The 22,943-nt window shown below is 41.1% G+C and overlaps 1 protein-coding gene across 9 annotated transcripts in view; it reads right to left on the bottom strand.

The window, feature by feature from the left end:
* sox6 (SRY-box transcription factor 6) overlaps nucleotides 1-22,943 on the bottom strand; it is a 129,724-nt gene that overhangs the window by 29,758 nt on the left and 77,023 nt on the right. For 7 of the 9 annotated variants that reach the window (XM_034110820.2, XM_034110829.2, XM_034110812.2 and 4 more), the window contains 2 exons: nucleotides 8,927-9,050; nucleotides 4,708-4,787 (listed from right to left, as the gene is read on the bottom strand). In XM_034110820.2, the coding sequence (XP_033966711.1) occupies nucleotides 4,708-4,787; nucleotides 8,927-9,050 (204 nt within the window). The remainder of the gene's footprint in view (nucleotides 1-4,707; nucleotides 4,788-8,926; nucleotides 9,051-22,943) is intronic. The other 2 variants (XM_034110839.2, XM_071206844.1) reach the window with 1 other exon arrangement.

The following is a 22,943-nucleotide window of genomic DNA, read 5'->3' as shown; positions in this document are numbered from 1 at the left end:
CCTTCAAAGACCGAGCTCCTCTGCTCATAAACACAGAAACAGCTGCTCTCTACAGTATGTCTGTTCTCTCTTTCTCCCCTCCTCCTCTCCCCCTCTCTCTCTTTCAAAGTCAAAAGTGCTTCACTTGTTAATGATGGAAGCTGTTTCTTCACATCTGTACTACACAGGCATTTACATCCAAACAAAAGATAATGTGCGGTTTGCTGCTCTCCCACTTTCTTCCTGTTTGTCCCTGACTGTGTAACACTCTTTCTTATCACTGTAGTCGTCTAAGGCTGAGTACTCCTTCAGATGTGTCTGCTTGAAATCTGGTCGCTGAGCATGTAGACTGCTTTTCATCTTTACAGTGGGAGCATGAGCCGAGGCTGGGACCAGGTTTATCATGGGCCTTGAGAGATGCCATGGCAAATACGGCAGATGCTAATTGCGACGTCTTAACTCAAGCAGCTAGACCTCCAGTGCTGTAAAGCCTAAAGAGGTTATGGGCTTTGACACTTCCGGAAAGAAAAAGCAACACGCAGACAGGATGAGCAAACGAAAAAGAAACACACAAACTTATAAATGGTTCAGAATGTCGATGGGAAATGGGAAAAGCAAGACATTGAGACAGAGACAGCAAGAGATAGAAAAAGGAGCTCTGACTGAGTGAAAGCAGAAGCTTTCTATTTATTTAGTCCTAACAGTGATACTGTATACGAGGAACCCAGATGTTCTGTTTTATCCAATAATGCATTCCTTAAAATGGCTTGAACCCCAAATTCTGCTTCCGATGATTAAAATAACAAGGACTTTCTCACAAAGTCCTCCTTCTGTTTACTGGCTCCGTAAAAAGGCAAGCGATATATACAGTTTGCTAACAGGAAAACAGCGATAAAGTGCCATCCCAAATAGAAACACCTTTTGTAGAATTAGGGAAATGTGCTTCTTGTGTCTACACTCAATTGAATATAGTGGGTGTCCGGACAGATTGGGGTACAATCTGAGCACAATTTCCTCTGTTAGGTGAGAGGTGTCAGTTGTAATCATGGAAGGATAGGCAGGGATGGAGCCATTGTTTCCTGCTGGTCCTCAGCTCATCCCAGCTCTGTGTGGGCACTAATGAAGAGGGGCATGTCGCGCTGGGATAGTTTACCCGCCTCCTCTCCTGTGAGTTGAGGACGAGAGCCAATCTGTCAGGAAAACATTGAGTGAAATTGCCCAGTGGTACAGCAATGCCTAGTGACAGCCACTTGCAGTCTGCCAGCCGACAGAGTGATGCTACCACCTTGTATTGACAAGAAAATTACAGTCTCCAACACTCAAACGCATCCTCCAAGATTCATTTACATCTATCAGCTCTAAGCCTTTGTTACCTTGTTGAGTTTTCTTCTCTTAGGAGAGAAAGGGCGGGGATGGGGGGGGGGGAGGATCCCAGACTGTTATGACAGAGGAGATTGTGAAGAGGCTACATGTCCAACATTAAGACTGACGGAGCGGCTAGCCTCCCTGACTGGATGGCTGATCACATTACCTCTCCAGCATTGTGGGAATTAATTCTTCCAATGAGATATTTTTTAAGGTTCATATATTGCACAATCTAAACTGAGTAAATTGGTGAAAATTATACCTTGCCACGCAGCTGACAGGAAGAGATATTTTAATTGGGGGGGGCAGCATTTCCAGCCATATGTGTGGGGGATTGTGTGTTTGTCTGTGGTGAAGAATATGGTTGGAAGTAAAACTAGAAAAGTTCAGGACGGTGTTTAGGGAGAATTATGCTTGATGTTGCATGTAGCATGAACTCAATAGTAAGTCATAAGCGTGGTTCGCTGAAATATTTCAATTTTTTTGAGTGCATATTAAATTACAAGTTGCATCATTATAACACTGGACATAATGTGTTCATTTCAAACTCATCACATTTTTTCTTTTACAGGAGCCCTAGAGTAGTCACAGGTACTTTCAACAAAAATTAAAGTTTTGTCATGTGATTTTTTTTGTAAGAAGTCCTTTTTTCTGCTTCCTTGCATTGATTTACCCTATCTCTCTCTCTCTTGTTTATCTCTCTCTCACACACATATTGGAGTATACCTTTCAATAGTTTAATTTTGAAGGAGGGCACTGGTGCTATTATTGCTCTAAAGGGGAGGAGACACCTCTAACTTAATTCCATGTCGGGCTTGATATGATGTTTTTAATCAGAGCAGGCTCCCAGTGCTTTGTAGAGGAAGTGGTGGCAGTCACATGGTTTGTTGATCCCAGCTATGTAAAAAAGGGCATGTTTGACTTGCCTTGCTGTTTTAAGGGGAGTCTCTATGCAGGGTAAATAGCAGCCAGCAGGCTGAATATGTGACAGGCTGACAGACTTCAATTAATGGAAAATGCACCTCTTTTTGTTTACTGTGTTCTGTAAAGGTCAGCCAAGTCATGGTCTTGGAGGCACTGTTTTTGCCCATTCCCAGGGTTAGATACATAATCAGAATGAATCACTCTAGACCCGTCTCCCCTCCTCACCCCAACCTTCAGATATATGACTGTCTCATCTGACCTCATACACAAATATAAATAGACTCTGCATGCCTGTCTGAACTACCGCTCCTTTCCAACAGACATCTCCATGATACACAAACTAAGCGACACATATACACCCCAGAAAATATTCACATACACTGCCTTCACCTTTTGCTCTTACAGGACACACATTTTAACATGAGCATACATACTTAACACCTTGCATGTTTCTAATCACTCCTCTCATGGCTGCATAATGACGCACAGCTCTTCAGAGCCAGCTGCGAGCATTGTTCCAACTTGCCAAGGCTCGTTAACACTGACAGTGGTAGGCTCAGAAGGACACATGCCACATATATCAGTGTGCAACACGTTTCACCTCAGTCTTGAACTTTCTTGTTTAATCTTGACATCTTTATATCTGATGTTGAGCATCACATGTTGCAGCTTTCAATAACTTTTCCCCCATGTTGACAAAGCAGCATCGGCCACTTAACCACATGTCAGGAGAGATGCTTTTTAATCTTTTGTTTCCAAAGAACTTATTTATGATTCCAAATAGATTTAAGGTCTACTTTACTGAGAATTGCAATGTAAACTGCTAATTAAGAGAAGCAACAAGCAGCAGTGTTGCTGGATAATCCAGCTTCCTGTTGCTACAGTACTTTTATGATTTTTTTATGTAAATAAAAGTCAGTCAAAGGTTAGCAAGGGTTATGCATCAGGCTAAGAGAAGCCCTTGTAACAGTAGTATTTATGATATTTAAAATGTGAAGGGCAGAAAGGAGACAATTATCTGAAATAAACATTATAGCCTCAGGTAAGCCCTGACCTGGGTTCATCTTTTTTTAATTGACGTGTGAGAAAAGTCCTGGAGGAGCCAGTAGGGCTTGGAGCCTATCCCAACATGTTATGTGTCTGAGAACCCCTACACAGCCTCACTTTTTGTAACGTATCATGAGAACATACACTGAACAAAAATATAAACGCAACACTTTTGTTTTTGCTCCCATTTTTCTTGAGATGAACTCAAAGATCTAAAACATTTTCTATATACACAAAATAACCATTTTTCTCAAATATTGTTCACAAATCTGAAAAAATCTGTGATAGTGAGCACTTCCCCTTTGCCGAGATAATCCATCCCACCTCACAGGTGTGGCATATCAAGATGCTGATTAGACAGCATGATTATTGCACAGGTGTGCCTTAGGCTGGCCACAATAAAAGGCCACTGTGAAACGTGCAGTTTTGCTTTATTGGGGGGGTCTGGGGGGGTCCGAAAACCAGGCAGTATCTGGTGTGAGGGGTAGGATTAGGGTTAGGGGTAGGGTTAGGGGTAGGGCTAGGGTTAGGGTTAGGGTAATGTTGTGAATCGAGTGGCCTGTGTTCGTCGTCCATAACATACGCCTGCCCATACCATAACCCCACCACCACCATGGGCCACTCAATTCACAACATTACCCTAACCTTACCCCTAACCCTACCCCTCACACCAGATACTGACTGGTTTTCGGACCCCCCTAATAAAGCAAAAATGCACGTTTCAGAGTGGCCTTTTATTGTGGCCAGCCTAAGGCACACCTGTGCAATAATCATGCTGTCTAATCAGCATCTTGATATGCCACACCTGTGAGGTGGGATGGATTATCTCGGCAAAGGAGAAGTGCTCACTATCACAGATTTTTTCAGATTTGTGAACAATATTTGAGAGAAATGGTTATTTTGTGTATATAGAAAATGTTTTAGATCTTTGAGTTCATCTCGTGAAAAATGGGAGTAAAAACAAAAGTGTTGCATTTATATGTTCAGTGTATTTAGGTTACCCATATTTTTTGTCTTTTCTTTCTTCTTATTTATCGTATCTCGGGGATGAAGAAAAATCCTAAATAAAAAAAATTAAAAGGAGATTCTTTGCTTACACAGTCAATTGTCTCCTGATGAATTTACTGGCAGGCGATTAAGGCAACCAAAGTGATTCTCATTCCCTCTAATAACTATTATCTGCCTAACTCCTCTGTCTGGCAGAGCTAGTGGGATAAATCTTCTATAAAACAGGATAAATTACATATGTAAGGTGATAAGCGTGTGTGAGCTGGGGGCCTCGAGGATTATTTAGTGTGTAGCTCATTACTTAGCGTACAGCTGCTTAGCCATCCTTTATACCCTGGGCTTGGCGGGCGTCCCTAGCATTCTTTGTCATAGTACTGTACATACCTGAAGCTGGAGGGGGCTGAGTCCTGACGCGGCTGCAGCTGCCATTGTGGATGGAATGAACTGCACCGGGTAGTTATCACCTGTCAGAGAGGGAGAGCGAAAGACAACAATGCTTACAGGTTCAGACAATGAGCCGGCCCACAGCTACCAGGCAAGTGCCAACATGGATCCTGGGCCCTTCACTTTGCCACAGCAATGTGGCACATTGCAACGAGCCCTCGGCTTCAAGCCCAAACATCTGCATTAACAAAAGGGTAAGCTAGTTTGACTGGAGCAGGATTACTTAGGAACGTTCCACACCATTCCCTCCTTCCTCCACCTGCACAAAATATATCCAGAAAATAACTACTGCATAGTTTAACAAGTTAGATGTTCTTTTTAGGTTTATGAGTGCATGTGTCTGTGTTCATAATAAATGTTAAATATGTCCCGTGGTGTTAAATGAGCGATTATGTAAAAGGACCAGCATGTTCTTTCAGGCAGTTCGTACAGCTGTAGACTTGTCTGGCTATTGTTCAACACTACATTGTTTGTTTCTGAGTGTTAGCTTTGGCAGCAAAGGGAAAGCACTTTTATGAGAACTGGTTAGAACAAGTGTGTAGTCACAATAACAGGGTTAAACAAAACCTGCAAACATTCTTATCTTGCATATCGCTGTGACCAAGCAAGGAAGAATGCGCATCCAAAGCAGCACTATTCATTTTGTATCCACTACCGTTGGCCTGCCATCAGCACGTTTGTCAGACATGGCTATAAGAACGGCTGGTGTATGAGTGATATCCATTGGGGTACCAGACGCTTTTACACACTCGACATAGTGTGTTTAGACGGACTGAACAGCCCCAGTGAGACAGTGCAGCTCAGCGTTTATAGGGGGGAGGTTGGTTTGAAGCATGTGTCTGGAGGAGGGGAGGTGGGGTGCACAGTGGGAGTGGGGAGGGGTAGTTGGCCTTCGCTCAGACCCCACTTCTGCCTGTCACTTCTTCTCACAAACATATGGAGCCATTAAGCCACAGACAAGGTAAATGTATATATCTTCTCTTTCACTTTGCCCTCGCCCGCTCGCCTCACTTTGCAATCTTGTACAGCACAGCACAATGTGATACAAGCCATGGAAATTCAATCCCCATTTAGTTGCAAATAAAAATCACACCGCAGAAGTGGTTTCAAATAGTGCTGGGTTGGATGTGAAGGAGCGCACTGTGGTTATTTCTACACTTCTTTTTTGGTATCGCTTTCTGTCTGTCTCCCTCTCTCTATGCTGTCTGTGACGCAGGCTTTGCAAATAACAAATGGCTGGATGTCTTTAGATGTCATGTGAAACCTGGGGAGGGTCATGTGCTCAGTGAGCACACCACCACCGCCGAGGGGTCTCGGGCTCCAACGTATGGGTCTTGGCTGTACACAGTCGAGGCACCAGTCTCCATCCGAATGGGCGCTGTGCCAGGTTAACGTCACTGGTGAAAGGGCATTGCTTTTAAAACTGTGTTTTTAACTGGCCATGGCTGGTCCCATGCCCAGAGCCTGGACTCTGAATGCTAAGAGTGGGGGTGGGGCTGGGGGCAATGCAGGTGACGCCATGGTCACGACAGACTATATTTCCCTGCTCATGTGGTGCCATGAAATATAAGTCATAGATCTGCCGAGGGATGACAGATGTAGTTGAGACCTTTCCTAGAACAGATCAATTGATGATGAATGAAGTACATGGCGACAACCCTCAAACTTGATCTTCTTTTCTAAATTCTACCTTATTACCGGCTAACAGGAAAATAAGAATATAGATAATTAATCTGATATTGGTACGATTTCAAGTTGAACTGATGATGATTCTGTTGTGTTTAAGTTACATTATGTTAAGATATCTTCTATACAAATGTGGTCAAAAAATAAAATATTTAAAACTAAATGTGGAAACAGTTAACTGTCAGCAGGCTGTCTATGAGAAGACTGGCAGAGGAACCTCAAAACGATGGGGTCATTCTGCAGGTCCATTAGAGGCACATCAGACTGAATGCTGCCATCTCTGTGTCAACAGTGCGAACAGACAGGAAAGTCTATTTGTTTAAAATCACTAGTTGATATTTCTGCGACTGTGCTTGTCTACCATGCACCACCAGGCCATTGAGCACAGCCAGTACATGAGGTGATGACCTATCACTATGGTGCTAAAATGACTCGGTTGCCATGTGAGCACCACAGGGCTGGGGGTCATAAGCAGTGGTCCCTGGGAGCTTTCTCATAATGATAACATCAGATTAGTGTGCCTTAGTCTTGGAAGTGAATGCTTGGCCACTCACTTCATGGGGAAAGGACACGGCAGCATCCTGTATACTCTGCAGGTGGTGGTGATAACATTGTGCTCTCTGGATATATTGTGTTGGATGGGGAGGAATAATAGATGTTTTGAAATACCTCTCGTGACTACACGAGTCATTCTCAGACCCCCTTTGCTTTGCCTTCGTGAACTCATGAATTATGCAGGAACTATACACATGACGACCCCTGACCATGATTCCATAATAGCTCCTGTTATTTGAACTAAAACATTTTCCGTGTCAAATCTATTGCAGAAAGCACCATGGCAAAAGACTCCCCCTCAGGCACTTTGTTTAAGCTGTCATGGCTCCATAGTTCCAAAATAGCTGACTTTTTTTTTTGATCCTGTGGTTTTATAGTTAATTCATTAACTGCACTACCACACCTTTTAATGTTCTGCTGCGAACATGCTGACTTCCAAGTGTTTCTTTTTCCATTTTCAGTGCTGTTCCTTGTTCTGGTGCTGCTTTATAACAGGCAAGAGGACTTTCTTTCTTCAAGCTCCCTCATAAATTCTGTTCTCTTTTAAATTGATGTGTCATCAACATAACACTGTCTCCTTTTATTTGCATGCCCTGGAGTGATTTATATATTTTTTAAACAAATTCAGTTTGATTGATATGATTAAATAACTAATAGAGTAGATTCTGGAACCGATTAAGCCATGAGAGGTTAAACACTAAGACTTTGAAGCAATTTAGACCATAGATTATTTTTGTTTTACTTATCACAAGGATATAAGGGTGTACACACTTGCTGCTTTGGCATGGCATCAGTCAACCTTTCTCATACAACCTTTTTTTATTTGTTTTGAATACTGTGGAAGGCATATATTTTACTTAACTCAAAAGACAAAGGGAAAGAAAGAGGCATGCTGTTACATGCAAGGAAAACAGTTAGACATTCATACAGAAAAACCTGTTCCTTAAATCAAACCAAAGCTATCCTTAACCTTCTAAATGTCTTACTATTAGTTAGAAACTTTTAAGATGGTTGCTTTTTATGCATATAACAACACTTTACATTCAGGCTTTATCTCCTGAGTTATTAGTTCTCTAAGGGATACTTGGAAAACAATTACAGCTAGCAGTCCACTTCACAATACTTTCATGTTGAAGACATATTGACATTCTTCTCTTTCTCTGCCCATGTCTATTGTTCCACATGGACTAGAACATTCCCAGGCCTTGGTCTCATGCCCAAGTTCAGACAGAACAGGGATTGCCTAGGGCAGGGGTGTCAAACTCAATTTCATCGCGGGCCACATCAGCATTATGGTTGCACTCAAAGGGCCGGTTGTAACTTTAAGACTATATAAAAATACATATATAAATATATCATATATATAAAATAATGTATTATATTACATCATTGCCTCTGCATTGGATTATCATCGGATAGGATAATAACTACATAATTAACTACGCCTGAAAGCAGAAGTCTAGGGCAAGTCTCTTCAGTGCGTATGTCCCAAAATGATTTAAAAAGAAATGCCAAATGCTGGAGAAAAAATAAATAGAAGTGACATTTTGAAATAAAAATCTAATTCTGAGAAAAAGGAATTCTATGAAAAAGTGCTTATTTTGAAGAAAAAAAGGCAAATTCTGAGAAAAAAGTCATATTTGAGATGCATTGTGGGACATGTAGTTTATGGGCAACATGCTTCTGTAACATGTAACCGTATAATAAACATATTATATTCTTTGCAAGCTCTTGTGGGGCCACATAAAATGAAGTCGCGGGCTGTATGTGGCCCCCGGGCCTTGAGTTTGACACCCCTGGCCTAGGGCCTCAAGTGTGACTTCATAATTTAAGAATACAATGTAAAATAAATATCATAATTATGAATAATCGTATAAGGGAAAAGACACAACACAGAGAGAATTTGTTGCAAGCATACCTGGCTTATAAGACATTCCTTGAGGGAAGAGAAATCCTTGCTGGGCGGCGGCTGCTGCTGCCAGAGTGCGTTGGTCGTGTGGAAAAATGGGGATCATGAGCGGAGGCATGTGACCCTGGACCTGCTGAACAGATAGGGAGCAGAGATCAGAGAGAGGCCTAAGCATAGGCAGAAACACAGAGCCCACTCAGGGGTAGACCAGATCACAGCTCTCGCTAACGCGTGCTGACAGGGGGCTCCGCGGCACTGACTGCCCTCGTGTGCTCACACAATACCTGGCCGAGCTACGCCTGCTCTTAATCCAAACCACAATTTCACCTCGGTACATCAAAGGCGCCTGCATAAGCACATTGTTACAGCATGACTTAGATGAAGCGACATGCAGGATAGAGGGCAAAGAGGCTCAGTAGGTCTGTTACACTTGTAGAGAGAAGCATTGTACATGTTAAAATAGGCATTCACTACACCCTTGCTGTTGCAATAGATACATGTTAGCAGGAGGATTGTTGAATGTATCACTTTGGAGACCCTCACCCCAAGGGAAGATCAACTGCTCACATAATCTTGGACGAGCATTTATTTAGAATAGATGATAAAAGCCTGAAGACAATCCGGTAATTTACTACTACTATTTTCATCAGAAGAAAAATAGCAGGCAGTTGAAAAGGGCTTGCCGCTTGCTGTATTTCATTTTAATGTAATTCTCTGACTGTCTCTTCAACTCACATATTAACCTTCACCATCCAGTCTGTTGCTGACTTGCCTACTGGGAATATCAAACAAAACTCCTTGCACGTGTATGTCAAGGGTGGGTGAGTAGCTTGTGTCTCAAAAGTGGATTGTGGGGGTTTTGCACACATGTTGCAAGGGCCAATCTTACTGTCATTCTCTGCTTCCTGAAACACTATGATGGGGAGCAGCCCGGCTACCATGGGCCTGCGAGGGTTAATCTAGCACTGAGCCAGGCCACCTCAGGGGAACCTGCCTGGAAAATGGGTTAATAAAGGTCATCCCCCAAAATAAACACTTTACAGAATGTTTCTCCATTCATCCCCCCTTAAAATCAACTCGCAATAAAAACAGGTCTGGGTGCAATTACTGCCGCTGCATTGGGGCATGAAATCAACCTGCTCTGAGCAAACGGTTTCCCCCCGTGTTCTGGCTGAGGTCTGCTATGATATCCACTTTTTCAGACCGTGTTGCTCCCCCTGTAGACCCTTTACCGGTGTAGTCGCACCCAGTTTCTCTCACAGCTAGCAAGCTGAACCTATTTAAAACTACTTTATTGATCTGTCCAGAGGTGCAGAGCTAGACTGAAAACTAAATAAATAGAACTGTTTTATGCCTACTGAGCTTTTACAGAAGTGCAAGTGCAGAAAGTGCATTATAGAAGAATAGAAAAGTATGTAATTCTTCCAAAAGTAGTTCTGTAAAATGTGCTGTTAGTGAAGAAAAATAAATGGCCAAGTAGCCTGCGACAAATGACCTTAAATAAAACATTGCTTTATAGGGATTTGTGTTCCAAGTTTCCACGCTGAATGGATGACAGATTAATCTTGGCCTTGCATGTATGGAACATATGGAAAAACACAATAATTAATGTCACAACATGACGTAGGGCTAGTGACAGGCGGGGGGACACTGGGGAACACAGCCTTGCTCTGTCTGTGTGTTTGGACTGTAAAACCAGATGCAGTTTGTTGATGAATGTGCGGTAGTCACAGGGCAGAAAAGGGCTCCCTCAAGTCCACATACTTCCAAGTATGTTACAAGTGTGTTGCACGGTACTTCATACACTTTCATGAATTAACTAACATGCCTTGTTAGTACATTAAAAGTAACTTACTATTCAATTTTCCAAACAAGGATATTGACTAAAATGTTTTTCAAACACTCTTCTTAGTGAAAACAACTTTCTGAGACTGTACTGTACCATCTTACAGTGTATTGTTGAAATGTTCAATACGCAAATAAACTTTTTTATTTTCAATTCATACCAGCAAACAATCTGATCCTTATACTTTTTCAAATCTTAGCAGACAAATATGACTGCATTGACTAATTTAATAGAAATATATATATTATATTATATATTAAAAGAGATATTATACACAGTATATGTACCGAGAGACAGCCAGCAAAAGTCATACTTGGATGTATCTCCTCAGCACTAAATGTAAATGATGTCATTTCATCTGGGATATCAGCTTTTATTACTATTATTAATTTAAAATATGGAGCAGAATATACAAGATTCATCGAGGCAAGACAGTGTGAATGTGCAATGAAGGGGAAAGAAATGCATTGAGTTTGAATAGCTGTGATTTGCAGTAATGAGCTCCATGCATTAAAGTTTAATTTACGGCAACTAATGTCAGAGAAAGGCAAATCAAATTCAAAGGAGCTTCAAGGTGGCAACAAATAGTGGAGGTTAGTTGAGTTGTCAATTAACAGCTGGTAAGTTGCTGAGCAGATTATGACATGCTTTTTTTTATTTGACTGTTAAAGTAAAGTTGAAGAATAAAATAAATAAATATATTCTAGAAAACAGACAGAAAGAAATGATGCTCCTATGTACTGTAGCTTCCACTCTCCCGCTGTACTACAAACCCATCCCCCCTTTAAGAGTTACCCTCAAGTTCATCTATGTATGGGCTGAGTGCCCGGGATATTTCTATTGCCAAGATGATCTTGAGGAGTCTGAGAATGAAGTGGAGCAGATGTGAGCGGGGCACTTGGGCAGCGTCCTCCCTTCTCCTCGTAAATACAGCCGCATTGTTGTGCTGGAACTGCTCTTCCTTTGTCTTAGCACTGCTAAGTACTGGATAATGTCATTTCACACCATCTGCCCCCAGGCTTCATTAAAGATACATGAATGGGCTATCTTATGAGGAACAGGTGCTATTGTTTGTCCCTCAAGACCCAGCACTAAGGATCTGACTCGGAATACTTGAAGAGGAGCATCTGTAGTGATCAGTCAGACAGACTTGGCGGAGGCCCCCGTCTCTGCCAGCAAGCACTCCAGCAGAGGTTTCTGGGGGAACTCAGCCGCCTTGCAACATGTATCATCAATTCAGATGACCTGATGAAGTCTGTTTCAGGCCAGCACGCAATCTGTTTCCCTCTCAACGAGACACTGGCGTTTGATAAATAGAACCAACTTGCAGTTCTACTGCGTGTAGGATAGCATATAGATACAAATGTGTCAGAGTTATTGGTTTATCTGCTTCTCCTTAGAGAAATTACAGACAACGTATTTATACAATTATTTTCTTTATTCTGTTTAGTCCCACTTTTATTTTAAGATTTGACAAGTTACTTTTGACAAAATTCTAACGTTATTGAGTGTGTGTTGTACAAATCAGCCAAGTTAAACAAGAAAGCACTTAGAGTAGCTCAGCTGACTGTTCAACTGAAGCCCATCCCGGGGTGAGACTGGCTCATCTGTGATGCATAAATACACAAAGTGTAAAAGACAGGGTTGACTTGAAAGAGCTCCCTTTATTTCTTGTAGCACTTCTGTGTGCAATACACACGCACAATATGATACACTCTCGAGTTCACCAGTAAAACTGCATTAACCGATTAATGCAATTTTGCTAATACACAATTAATTTTGTCATCACTTTTCTGGTGAAATAAATATAAGCTGTCTGATTTAAAAAACATTTTATATTTGTGCTTGTATCAAATGGACTTTTATTAAGCTCAGTTATGCTATAACGTAAACGTACTTGTGTGGATAAAAAAAATGTGAATGCTTGTTTTCTTTATCGAAACAAGCATTCACCTACAACACAAAAGCTAGCAGCTCCAAAACGCTCAGTGCTAATGGAGATGTACAGCGCATTACAGCACTGACTTGGGCCCCTGTCAACACCCATGTTCCTCACTGTCTGTTATAGCCTCTACAGAGCACCCAGGAGGGATGAAGCCCCCCTGCTGGGTTTCCTTCTGAACCCCCTTGCACCTCCATGCACTGATCCACACTACTTTTTGCGCCCAATGCACCACTATGTGAAGGACACTGGGCTAGTTTTTGTTTTTACTGCCGAGTCAGTCAGTATTAACAAGATTAAAAGACAAAAGGGGCAAAAAAAGACAAACACCTACCTCGTTCATACTGTGTTTCATGGTTATTAGCTTGAAAGGACCTGTGAGATCCTGGGACTAACATCCTCATTAATTGCTACTTGACACCTTTTAACACACCTCTCACACACATATGCTTATCTTGGATATAATCTGCACTCATTTGCCACGAGTAGACTTGTAAAAAGTAAAAATTATAAAAAAGGATTTTAGGTATTTTCCTTAATTTTGGAGAAAGATTATAATAGGTGACTTTACCTATTAGGAACATATCATAATCACCAGTAATCATTTAGAAGAGGACTCACGTTTCACTGACATCTCATTTGAATAAAATTACTTCCACACTTTAGTATCTGTCAGTTCTTCAGCTCCGTCGCTAACCTTCTCTTTCACATTTTCTATAGGAGGGGATCTTTAATTTCACCCAGGGAGGTTAGACTCCAGCTGTTGCTGTAAGAACTGATAGTTCACACTTTGTTCCCCCCTGCTCTTCGCTGAGCTGCGAGTAGAAATCACCTTTTGTGATCCATTTAAAGGGAAAGTGATCTTTAGGAAGCTGGCAAGTCTGGCTACATCCCAACAGCAGCACACACAGTAAAACTGACACTAGACAGCAGGATATGTTTAACACCCGCCACTGTGTACACAGCCCACTGGGTGTACACTGTACTGGAGCCTGACCAGGAGGAAAATCACTCAGTGGAAGCACTTCTGGGCTGCTGAATCCTCTGTGTTGCTTCAGGTTTTTTTCCCCCATGAAACAATCAACGTTTTTTAAGCACATATTAGTCCTTTACTACAGGTCACTTATTTGCCAGTTATACAACCGCACAGTTACATCGCAGACACACACATTGATCGCACAGAGATGAGATGGTGTTTGGATTTGTCTGTAGCTAATGGTAATAGACAAATAGATCAATAGATTTGAAGCAGACTTTGATGCTCGAAACTACAGGTCTTCATTTTACCACCCACTAGACCGAAGCACATTATTCTTGCTTGTCTACTCTGAAAATAGGCATACTGAAATGGGGAGAGCTGATACACTGGAGAGGTTCAGGCCACTAACAAAGGGCCCTTGTCCCAGTTAGATCTCTAACCTTTCTCCTCACTTCCTTCCTGAAATCGTTGGACAGCACCCTTCCCAGCAAAAGTCAAAGATAGACAGCTAAAGCTAACAGCGTAGAAGCACGAGTAAAAAAAAAAAAAAAGAATCTCCATAATATTTCCTGTGAATTGTTGGGTTACAGCTCTAAGTCTGACTGCAGGCACTGTTTGCTCAGGTTTGAGCGTAACACTGCACATCAGTCATGCCTCTGTATGTGTTACACTGAGTGTTGTTCAGGATAAAGTGTAGCAAATCCAGACACTTGAGTGAGGTCAGACCATCCAGAGGGAATAACCAATAGATTACTTCTTGTTCCACTAATTCCTTACACAGTAAAACAAGCCTTCTTGGAAAACAGCCATTTCAATATGTCTATATTAAGTCGATGGGAGCTTGAAAGCACGGTAGTCCAACCCTCTGACCCTCCTTACACACCCCACCCCAAATCCTTCCACTCCAGCTTTCCTCCATCTTATCGCTCTTTCTTGATGAAGCTGCGTGCTACTGTTTACTTAATACACTGACTACTATTAACAGGGTTTTTGCTCACTGCTTTTATTTCATGTAGTGTCAGCATTTCATGTTGTGGGAAGAATAATAAGAGCTTGACTTCTAGTACGACGCAAAATGGTAAAAAAGCAGACGAAAATATAGTTATAAAAGATAACAACTCTGTGCTTGTGCAAGAACATTTAAATTATGCATTGATACAAAAAGTAAGATGAAGATGCAAAAATGCATTTCATGAAATTTGGTTTTTGTCCCATAAAAGATTATTCTAATTCTTTCAATTAAATATATCCGTCTAAAATAAAACTAGAGTTGGATAAGAAATAAATATCAAAGTGAAGTCTTAGTTAGGCTTCTTTTTAATGGCATATTAATGGGGGATTTTCATATCACAGTCTTTATTTATTTTCATTCGTCGTTCAATAGTAAACCAAAAGCACACCTTTATATATTAGATTTAATCAAACAAAATTACACTGTATGTCAAATCATTGTGTGCACGCACCAACACTATGCATAAGATCCTTAACACACAAATTGATTTAAAAAGGAAATTCAGTGTTATATTCCTTAAGAATAACAGCCTATTTGGGGGTTCAGGGTACATGGAGGTAAGAAGGATTTCTTTCTTTTTTCAAGGTCTTGCCGTAAAATTAAGGTTCTCAGAAACTGATCAAATCCACAGGGACTCACTCAAACAGCATGTGTAATGACAAGAAAGAAGAGAACAGACATAAACAAACGTACAAGTGGTTTGGGGCCGGCATCATTACCCTGCATACATCCTCGCTGTATGGTAATGGGAATAAGTGAAATGCCTAGGACCCTCATTGCAGGGGGGGAGTGTGAGATACGAAAGAACATTTGACACGGGCTAGCCAGCTACAACCATGCGATGTGAACAGGGAAGGGGGAGCAGAAAAAGATGGATTTAAGTATGTCAGGCTTAGGAAATAATGTGGTATTTAAGGTCTGAAAAATCACATGTCAACACTTTTGAGCAAGCAGAGAAACATAAATTCTCTGTCGGTCTACTTTTTAGTGTTTTGCGTTGTATCAAATAATCATGAAAATATATATACATGTATTTCCTTTAGATTTGGCATTGCCTTTGTTATATTTCAATGTGGTTCTTTATTCAGTGTTTATTTCAAATTAAAAGGAAAAAAACCTCTTTTGCACTTTAGAAACATTATTTTGTCCTTCTGTGACACAGAAGACCACCCCTGCTCGTCCTCATAGATTGAGACTCTGACTACTTCCCAGCTGCTGGGGCCACACATAACAACAGAGCCCGTTCTGCTGTTCAGCAGAGAGTCGGTCGGGAGGGGCAACTTTATTGGAGAAACAAGTGCATTGAGACTCAAATATAATCAATATCTCAAATATCATCTCCTAAAGCTGATCAAAAGATCAAACAGGAGAGGTTAAATGACAGTCTAAAAAATATTTATTTTTAGATTGAATTAAATTCTAGACATGTCAAAGAAATTAGGGAAATTAAAAAAGAGAAAAAAAGGTATTTTAGAGAACTGAGTTATGGAGAAACAAAATTATACAGTTCTGTTTCTATAAAAAAAACTGTGCAGAACAAAATAGCTCATTCATTGTGTTCTGTTGGGGAATGCTTGGATTCTCCCCCACCCCAAAAACAAAAAGCTCCTTTTTTGCGCTGGCCATGGGCTGAATGCTTTACTTTGCCACCCCAGTCCTAAGAAAACACGCGCCCCTTTCTCCATGCCGGCTAGCCGTACACAGTAGAGCCTATTAATTCAGATCCTTCTCCCTATGAGTGTGCCCATGCACTGCTGAGGACGATGGCAACGCACAGCCAACGCAAAGACAAAACAGTTTGCACAACATTAGCAGAGAAAACACAGTTCATGCAGGGAGCGAGAGGAAACTAAATCAACATTACACTGGAGGATGTGTTCTCCCTCAACTAATATTTTCCTTACGGGGCTCGGGGTACAATGGAGGTTAAGTGTAAGCGCTCAGCTTTTACCCAGGGACGGCTTGTGGAGCTCTGAGCAGGTGCCTTATATTGATGTTTAGACCGAATATAAACATGCTTTATTCATCACGTAAAGGAAAGATGTTCCGTTATTGGGATTATTTATCCCTGTGGTTCATTTAAAAAGCAAATGTACACTCACATATCCCTGGTAATCTTCTCTTTTATTTCAGTCATTCTTGTCAATTGTGAACATTGGTAGAGGGCTGTGAGTTTGTGCCATAAATGAACCCTTCCCATGGCTGCTTTACAAACCCCTCAGGTGACTAATTTTGAGTAGACCCTCAGGTGTGATTTCACACATTACAGCCGCTCATGTGGCACCTCTCAGATGGGGCCTCTTAATTATCGCTGCTTAAACTTCTGAGGTGTCTGAATACAAAGGCCAATTACACAAAGCTTGGCTTTATTGTGTTATTTACATCAATAATGAATCTATGTTTGTCTATACCTCAAAGACAACATAGAGTACAAGCATATGTTTCATTTGACTGCTTCTAAATAGACTCAGTAACTGTGCTCAGTTGCTGTACAATAAAGTTACACAATATCAATTATTTTTTAATTTCTGTTTTTACAAAATCCAATCATCTTTTTTATTTTAAAGCAATACAATTCAGCAGCCCTTTATTACCATAAAGGTACACACATGTCTAAGTAAATACAGGGTGCATTCCAGGAGATAACATAATGGCCTAATTGGAAAAGAAACCTGCATATGCCAGAACACTCAAACATCATCTACTGTTTATATTCCTTAAGCAATACTTAGATTTCACAGACAAGTGGCATTACAGAGCGACCGTTCATCCACTTAGCTTCATTTGCACACCATCACTGCCATTGCTGAGGTTGTATCTATTACACCTTTTGTGCATCATTAACTTTTAACAAGGCCGCAATGGCTTTATTGTTTAAATTGCACATGACTTTGTTTAACGTCAGCATTTCCTCTGCTTACTGACAAGTAGTCACATTTCATAACTAATTAAATTGATCCCTCTCTCCCCGCAAATAGAGTCCACTAAATGGAATTGTTTGTATCCAAGTGTCAATATATTAAATCACAGGGGCTAATGAGTCAGGTCACTGCTTTCTTTTATCTGCAGTCTTGCATGTGCACATCTTCATCAGCTAACAGTCTCCTTAAATGGAGGATGAACCTGCTGGACTGAGCCTCCCTGGGCGAGAGCCAAGCCCGTCTGACTAGGCTGTTAATGCCCCCACATAATCCTACTAGCAGGCTAACACAGGGCTTTTCAACACACGGGAAAGCACTGGCATGCAGCGCATCATCTACGCAGGCGTGTGCACACACAGCAGCACACTTAACACACTCACACATGATCATTTCCCTGCTCTATTATTCTCTTATTATCATGCTAACTGTCTCAATCTAGCTGTGCTAATTGGGGGACTTACACATTCTCTTTAACAATGTCTATTTTTGAGGGGTTTTTTTTGCCAGTGCATTAATAAGAGTCTCGCACAGAGATAATCATGTGTGCCGGGGAGACAACAAAAGCATCTGAGAATACACAAATTAGCGCTATTATCTTTGTGGAATTACCAAACAGCCTGTGTTTATTTAAACTCATCTGCTTGATTTAAAATATTTACCATAATGTTGTAGTTTTGGAGTCTTTGCTTCTCTAAATTGGAAACCAAACAGACTCACTGCTTTGAATTACCACATTGGATTGAAGAGCATGCATATTCTCTTTTTAGTAACAAAGGCGTTATTGCAAACCAGTACTACTTAAAAAACAATTTATCCTACAGACAAAACATCAATGTTACAGATGTTTACTGTTCATGCTGGGAGATGTGAAACTATGTCTTTAGCACAATAAAGTACAGAGACATTTGTAATGCTTAGGTAATAAGCTCCTCATAGAAATGGTGACACAGCCTCTGGTCAAAGGCATACTGATAGAAACGTCGGGCTGTGTAGGGCTTGTGGAAAGTATAAACACAATTTGACTCAGACCAATTATTAGAGGGCAACTGCTTTTCAGTGACAAATACCTTACATTGACTTCATGATTCCTGTTACAATGAGACTGTGACCCCAGCATCCTTAGCACACACGCTGCAATAGCATCACACATCAACAAGGATGTGAACGTCTTTGAATAGCACAGTTACAGCGAGGCTGGATTTGACTCAAAATCTGTTGAATACATTGACGAAGGTTGCTGGTCAGGCTAAATGTTCACTCGCATTCAGCTTAAACCATTTTCACCACCATCTGCTTTCAATATTTACCAAGCTACTACAGATGTGTCCTTAACATTTGGATCGTTGAGGAACCAAAATAAATACATTGTCACAATTTATAGGTCAACTCGTTTTGGAGCAAACTGAAGCAACAACAATCATAGTCCCACCCCTGTGTATTCTCAGGTTCCTTTTTTAAAAGAGGGACATGGGAAATACATGTGCAACTGACTTCAATACATTTCTGTCCAGGTTTTTTTGTTATCTTCTAGAAATGTATAAACTGCAAACAACAGCATGAAGGATCATTGTGTCCTTAGTAAAACACAAGTGGTGTTAAAGAAAATATGTGCCTCTTCTCTTTTAAAGAATGACTGTAGATCCTTGTTCTATCAGACTACATGTCTGTGTATGTGTTGTCCTCGGGTTCATCTCAAAATATACGCCTCAACCTCCAGACTGTCCACCTTTAAATTATGGGCTGCTAAATGCTGGTGTAATTGAGTTTCATCTTTAATCTCGGGACCTTTAGCATCTAACCATTGAACGCCTGCAGGCCCCCCACTGTTTCTTTACACCATTAAAGACACATGTGAGAAATCCTCCAAGACTTTGAAGTGTGCAGTGGACAACAATATATTGGCCTTTTACTCTTTTTATCTCTGGCTTCTCTTTAAAATGGAAGAGAGACAAACATTCTGCATGTGTGTTTTTGTATAATTGCACACACAAGGTTAAAGGTAGTAGGCATATTGTGTGTGTGTGTGTGTGTGTGTGTGTGTGTGTGTGTGTGTGTGTGTGTGTGTGTGTGTGTGTGTGTGTGTGTGTGTGTGCGTGCGTGCGTGCGTGCGTGCGTGCGTGCGTGCGTGCGTGCGTGTGTGTGTGTGTGTCTATCAGAATACAGTAAAAAAACATATCATTAAGGTTTTAAAAGCAGGTTTGTAATCAACATGGTAGACGATGGCCTCGGAATAAATGTATAATCTCTCAAATCTCACAGTGGATTCACCCAATGACGATATAATGACAGTGTGATATTTTCAATGGATAGTTTATTTAAATGAAATGAAAAGTGTCCCACTGTTTCATCTGGGGAGCTCTGTTTTCTTCAGCCTGTTTCTGAAGATAAAGTTCATCCTGACCTTTCTGCCAATATTCATTCTCTTGATGTGTGTATCAATGCGCGGCTCCCTGTGTGCCGGTGTGTGATCGCTTCTGTGAATGCGTATGAGTATCTGCGTGTGAGTGTAAGCTAGGGGTTGTATCTTAACAGACCCATCCTTGAGGAATGCTTGAACCTGGGTTATACCATTAATTGCCGCAAGGCTATGGACAGATCTGTCACTTCGGAGCTCCAAATGTTTTTCATTTTGTGTATAGAAAGACTTGAATTGACTGTTATGTGGTTACCACGATACCGTATCTCTGCTCCCATATTAGTAATATGCATATTGTCCTTAATGTAGCAAGGAAATCCATATGAAAGAACATGCCAGTCAACTGAGACAGCACTCTGATGAACAACATGATGCTGTTTATCTTTTCATCTGCGGCCACTGCTCATCCATTCGGAGCATGAGAAAGTGGCTGTGATTATGAAACAGAAAGCCTTGAAGAGGAGACTTAAATAATTCCCAATGTGCCTGAGTGAAAGACTGACCACGGTGTGCTCATTATTTCTCTTTTTTGTAATTTCAATGTGCCTACACAAAGACTCAGAGAGATAAGTAACTTGTGAGATAAACTAGTTCTCTACTAATATAAATGTTTAAATGTCACATGTGTCTTGGTGGGGTTTCACATGTTCAACTAAATCAAGAGTTAATCTCATCCTGGGATTGAATTAGTGCCAAGACGATTTCAACTCAGAGGATGGACTGAAGGAACACAAACAAGCCGAGGGAAAAGCACACAAAGCCTTGAGCTTAAACTTTTGATAAGCCCCTAACACTGCAATCAAAACATCTGCTATCTTAAAACAAGTGACATTGTAATCCCGAAGGACAAAGTCTAAATCCCTATCCCTCTCTTGTAGGAATGATGGGGAAGGATAAAAAGAGAGATGGCTATTCAAAAGAGAAACATGATTAAACACCAAGCTGCCTTGCTCCAAACCTCACTAACTAAATCTCTATAACTTCATACTTCTGACAAATCCCCTTCAATACACATGCAAAAACTCTTAAAAAAACACATAGCGTGCCAACAAAAGTCTTCCCTCGCAGCCCCCATGGTTTTATTGTTGGGACGGTTTACAATGTCCACTGATGTGATCAGTTACATCATCAATACAAGGCCTTAACTTAACTCTCTCCTTGTTTTCTCCCTGAAGCCAAAACAGAAGGTCTTTGATGGCCACTGGGGTCTTCAATAAAGTTTAGTGCTCTCCATTCTACAGTAATAGCAGAGTAACTCAATCCCCCAACACTGCTTACCACTTTGCTAAAAGTCTCTGACATAAAGGCTGGAGGCTTGTTTACAGAACTAATTAAGTCAAAGCTGTTATATATTAAGATGGCCAGGGCATTTTTAAGAGGCAGCAGTAATGAAAACAGAGTGGCAAAAATGCTTCACTAACCCCTGACTCTATTTTATCTACTCTCTTTCCTACTTCACTTAGAGAGAAGTGACTATCATCACGCTGGATATTTGCAGGAACTAGGTTAGGGAGAAAGAACATCTTCTGATTTATAGGACATGCTGATAAACAATGTTGCAAAGCATCACAATTATTTGAAGTATTGAGATTGATGCATGTTTGTTCCCGGCTGGTATTCAGTCTTTGTGCAGCCTGCAGAGGCTGATGGGAGGTGGAACAGATGGGAACCATGGGAGTCTTTTGTTTAATTGTTGATGTGATTTATTTTGTCAGGAAAGATCAGTGGCCCATTGGTCAAGGGAGAGTCTGGCTAACTAGGCTCTGCATGGAAGGACTTTACTTGTATCTCTGTTCAAGTGTTTGAAATGGATATTTAAAAGTGCGTTCCCTTACACTCTCAAGCACCCCACCCTCTCTCAAAACTATGTATCAAGTGGAATCTTCAGGTATCATTTGCCTTTAACTTCATGATGAAAGCAAGGGCCTTTAAAAGTGAGATGCATTAAGGGCTATGCCCTTATGCTCAATGAGCATGAGTGAAGGGCCCTCTATGGTATGAGTAATACTAGCTCCTCAGTAGTGTATACGGTACTTCAATTTTAGAGTGTTTTCTAGACAGAATGTCATGCTCTGTGCTTCTCCTTAGTGGAATTATTTTTCTAATAGACTGTCCACTGTTGAAGTGAGAGGTCCAGGCGTGTGGATTCACAAGATCATGTTGACAGTACGGCCTTTCTCTTGCAAAGAGCTCTTGAAAGAGTCATTTTGATTTCCTGCCAGTAAATCCAGTTGTTGTGCTCAAACTGATGTTTGAAATTAGAAGTTTGCTTTGCCTAAGTGTATCATAAAAACAATCTGTGTGTGATGCCCCATAGGAACTGTCATAAAGGAAAAACAAAAAAGAAATAGTATCTCCTGTGAGGAATGCTTAAAGATGCTGAATGAGCAATGTGTTGCTAGTAAAAGTTTGAAGATGTTGATAAACAAAAAAGGGAAAATGAAAGGACAAGTCAGGGAGTTGTCAGTGAGAAGAACAAGCAGGGGAGGAGGAGGTGAATGGAGAAGGATGAGCCTGACACTAAGCACACCCAGCAGGATAACGTTAGCTTCACGCAGGCAGCCAGGCTCACAGCCTTGACCGCTGCCAGGATAACCCTGTACCGTCTGACCATGGCCAGCTACAGGCTGCATGGGTGGTCTCTCATTACAACGCTATGCACTGTATCACATAGGGCGCACACAAAAACACACACACCAATGAGAATGATCATGTCTGTGAGATGCTTGAATCAATACACAAATGAAGGACCTTTAGGAAGTAAAAAAGCTGTACATCATAATGATAATGTACATTTCAGAAGCCCAGTGCTGTGAAAGCAGGCCACGTCGCCCTGCTGGGACTGACTTGCTTCAGAGGCATTTACCAGCCTCTTTCATGTCCCCCACCTCCAGGCTCTCCTCCAACAGG

Source organism: Pseudochaenichthys georgianus, chromosome 3 (genome assembly GCF_902827115.2).
Source record: "Pseudochaenichthys georgianus chromosome 3, fPseGeo1.2, whole genome shotgun sequence".
NCBI classification, from domain to species: Eukaryota; Metazoa; Chordata; class Actinopteri; order Perciformes; family Channichthyidae; genus Pseudochaenichthys; species Pseudochaenichthys georgianus.
This window is presented reverse-complemented; position numbering and strand designations above follow the sequence as displayed.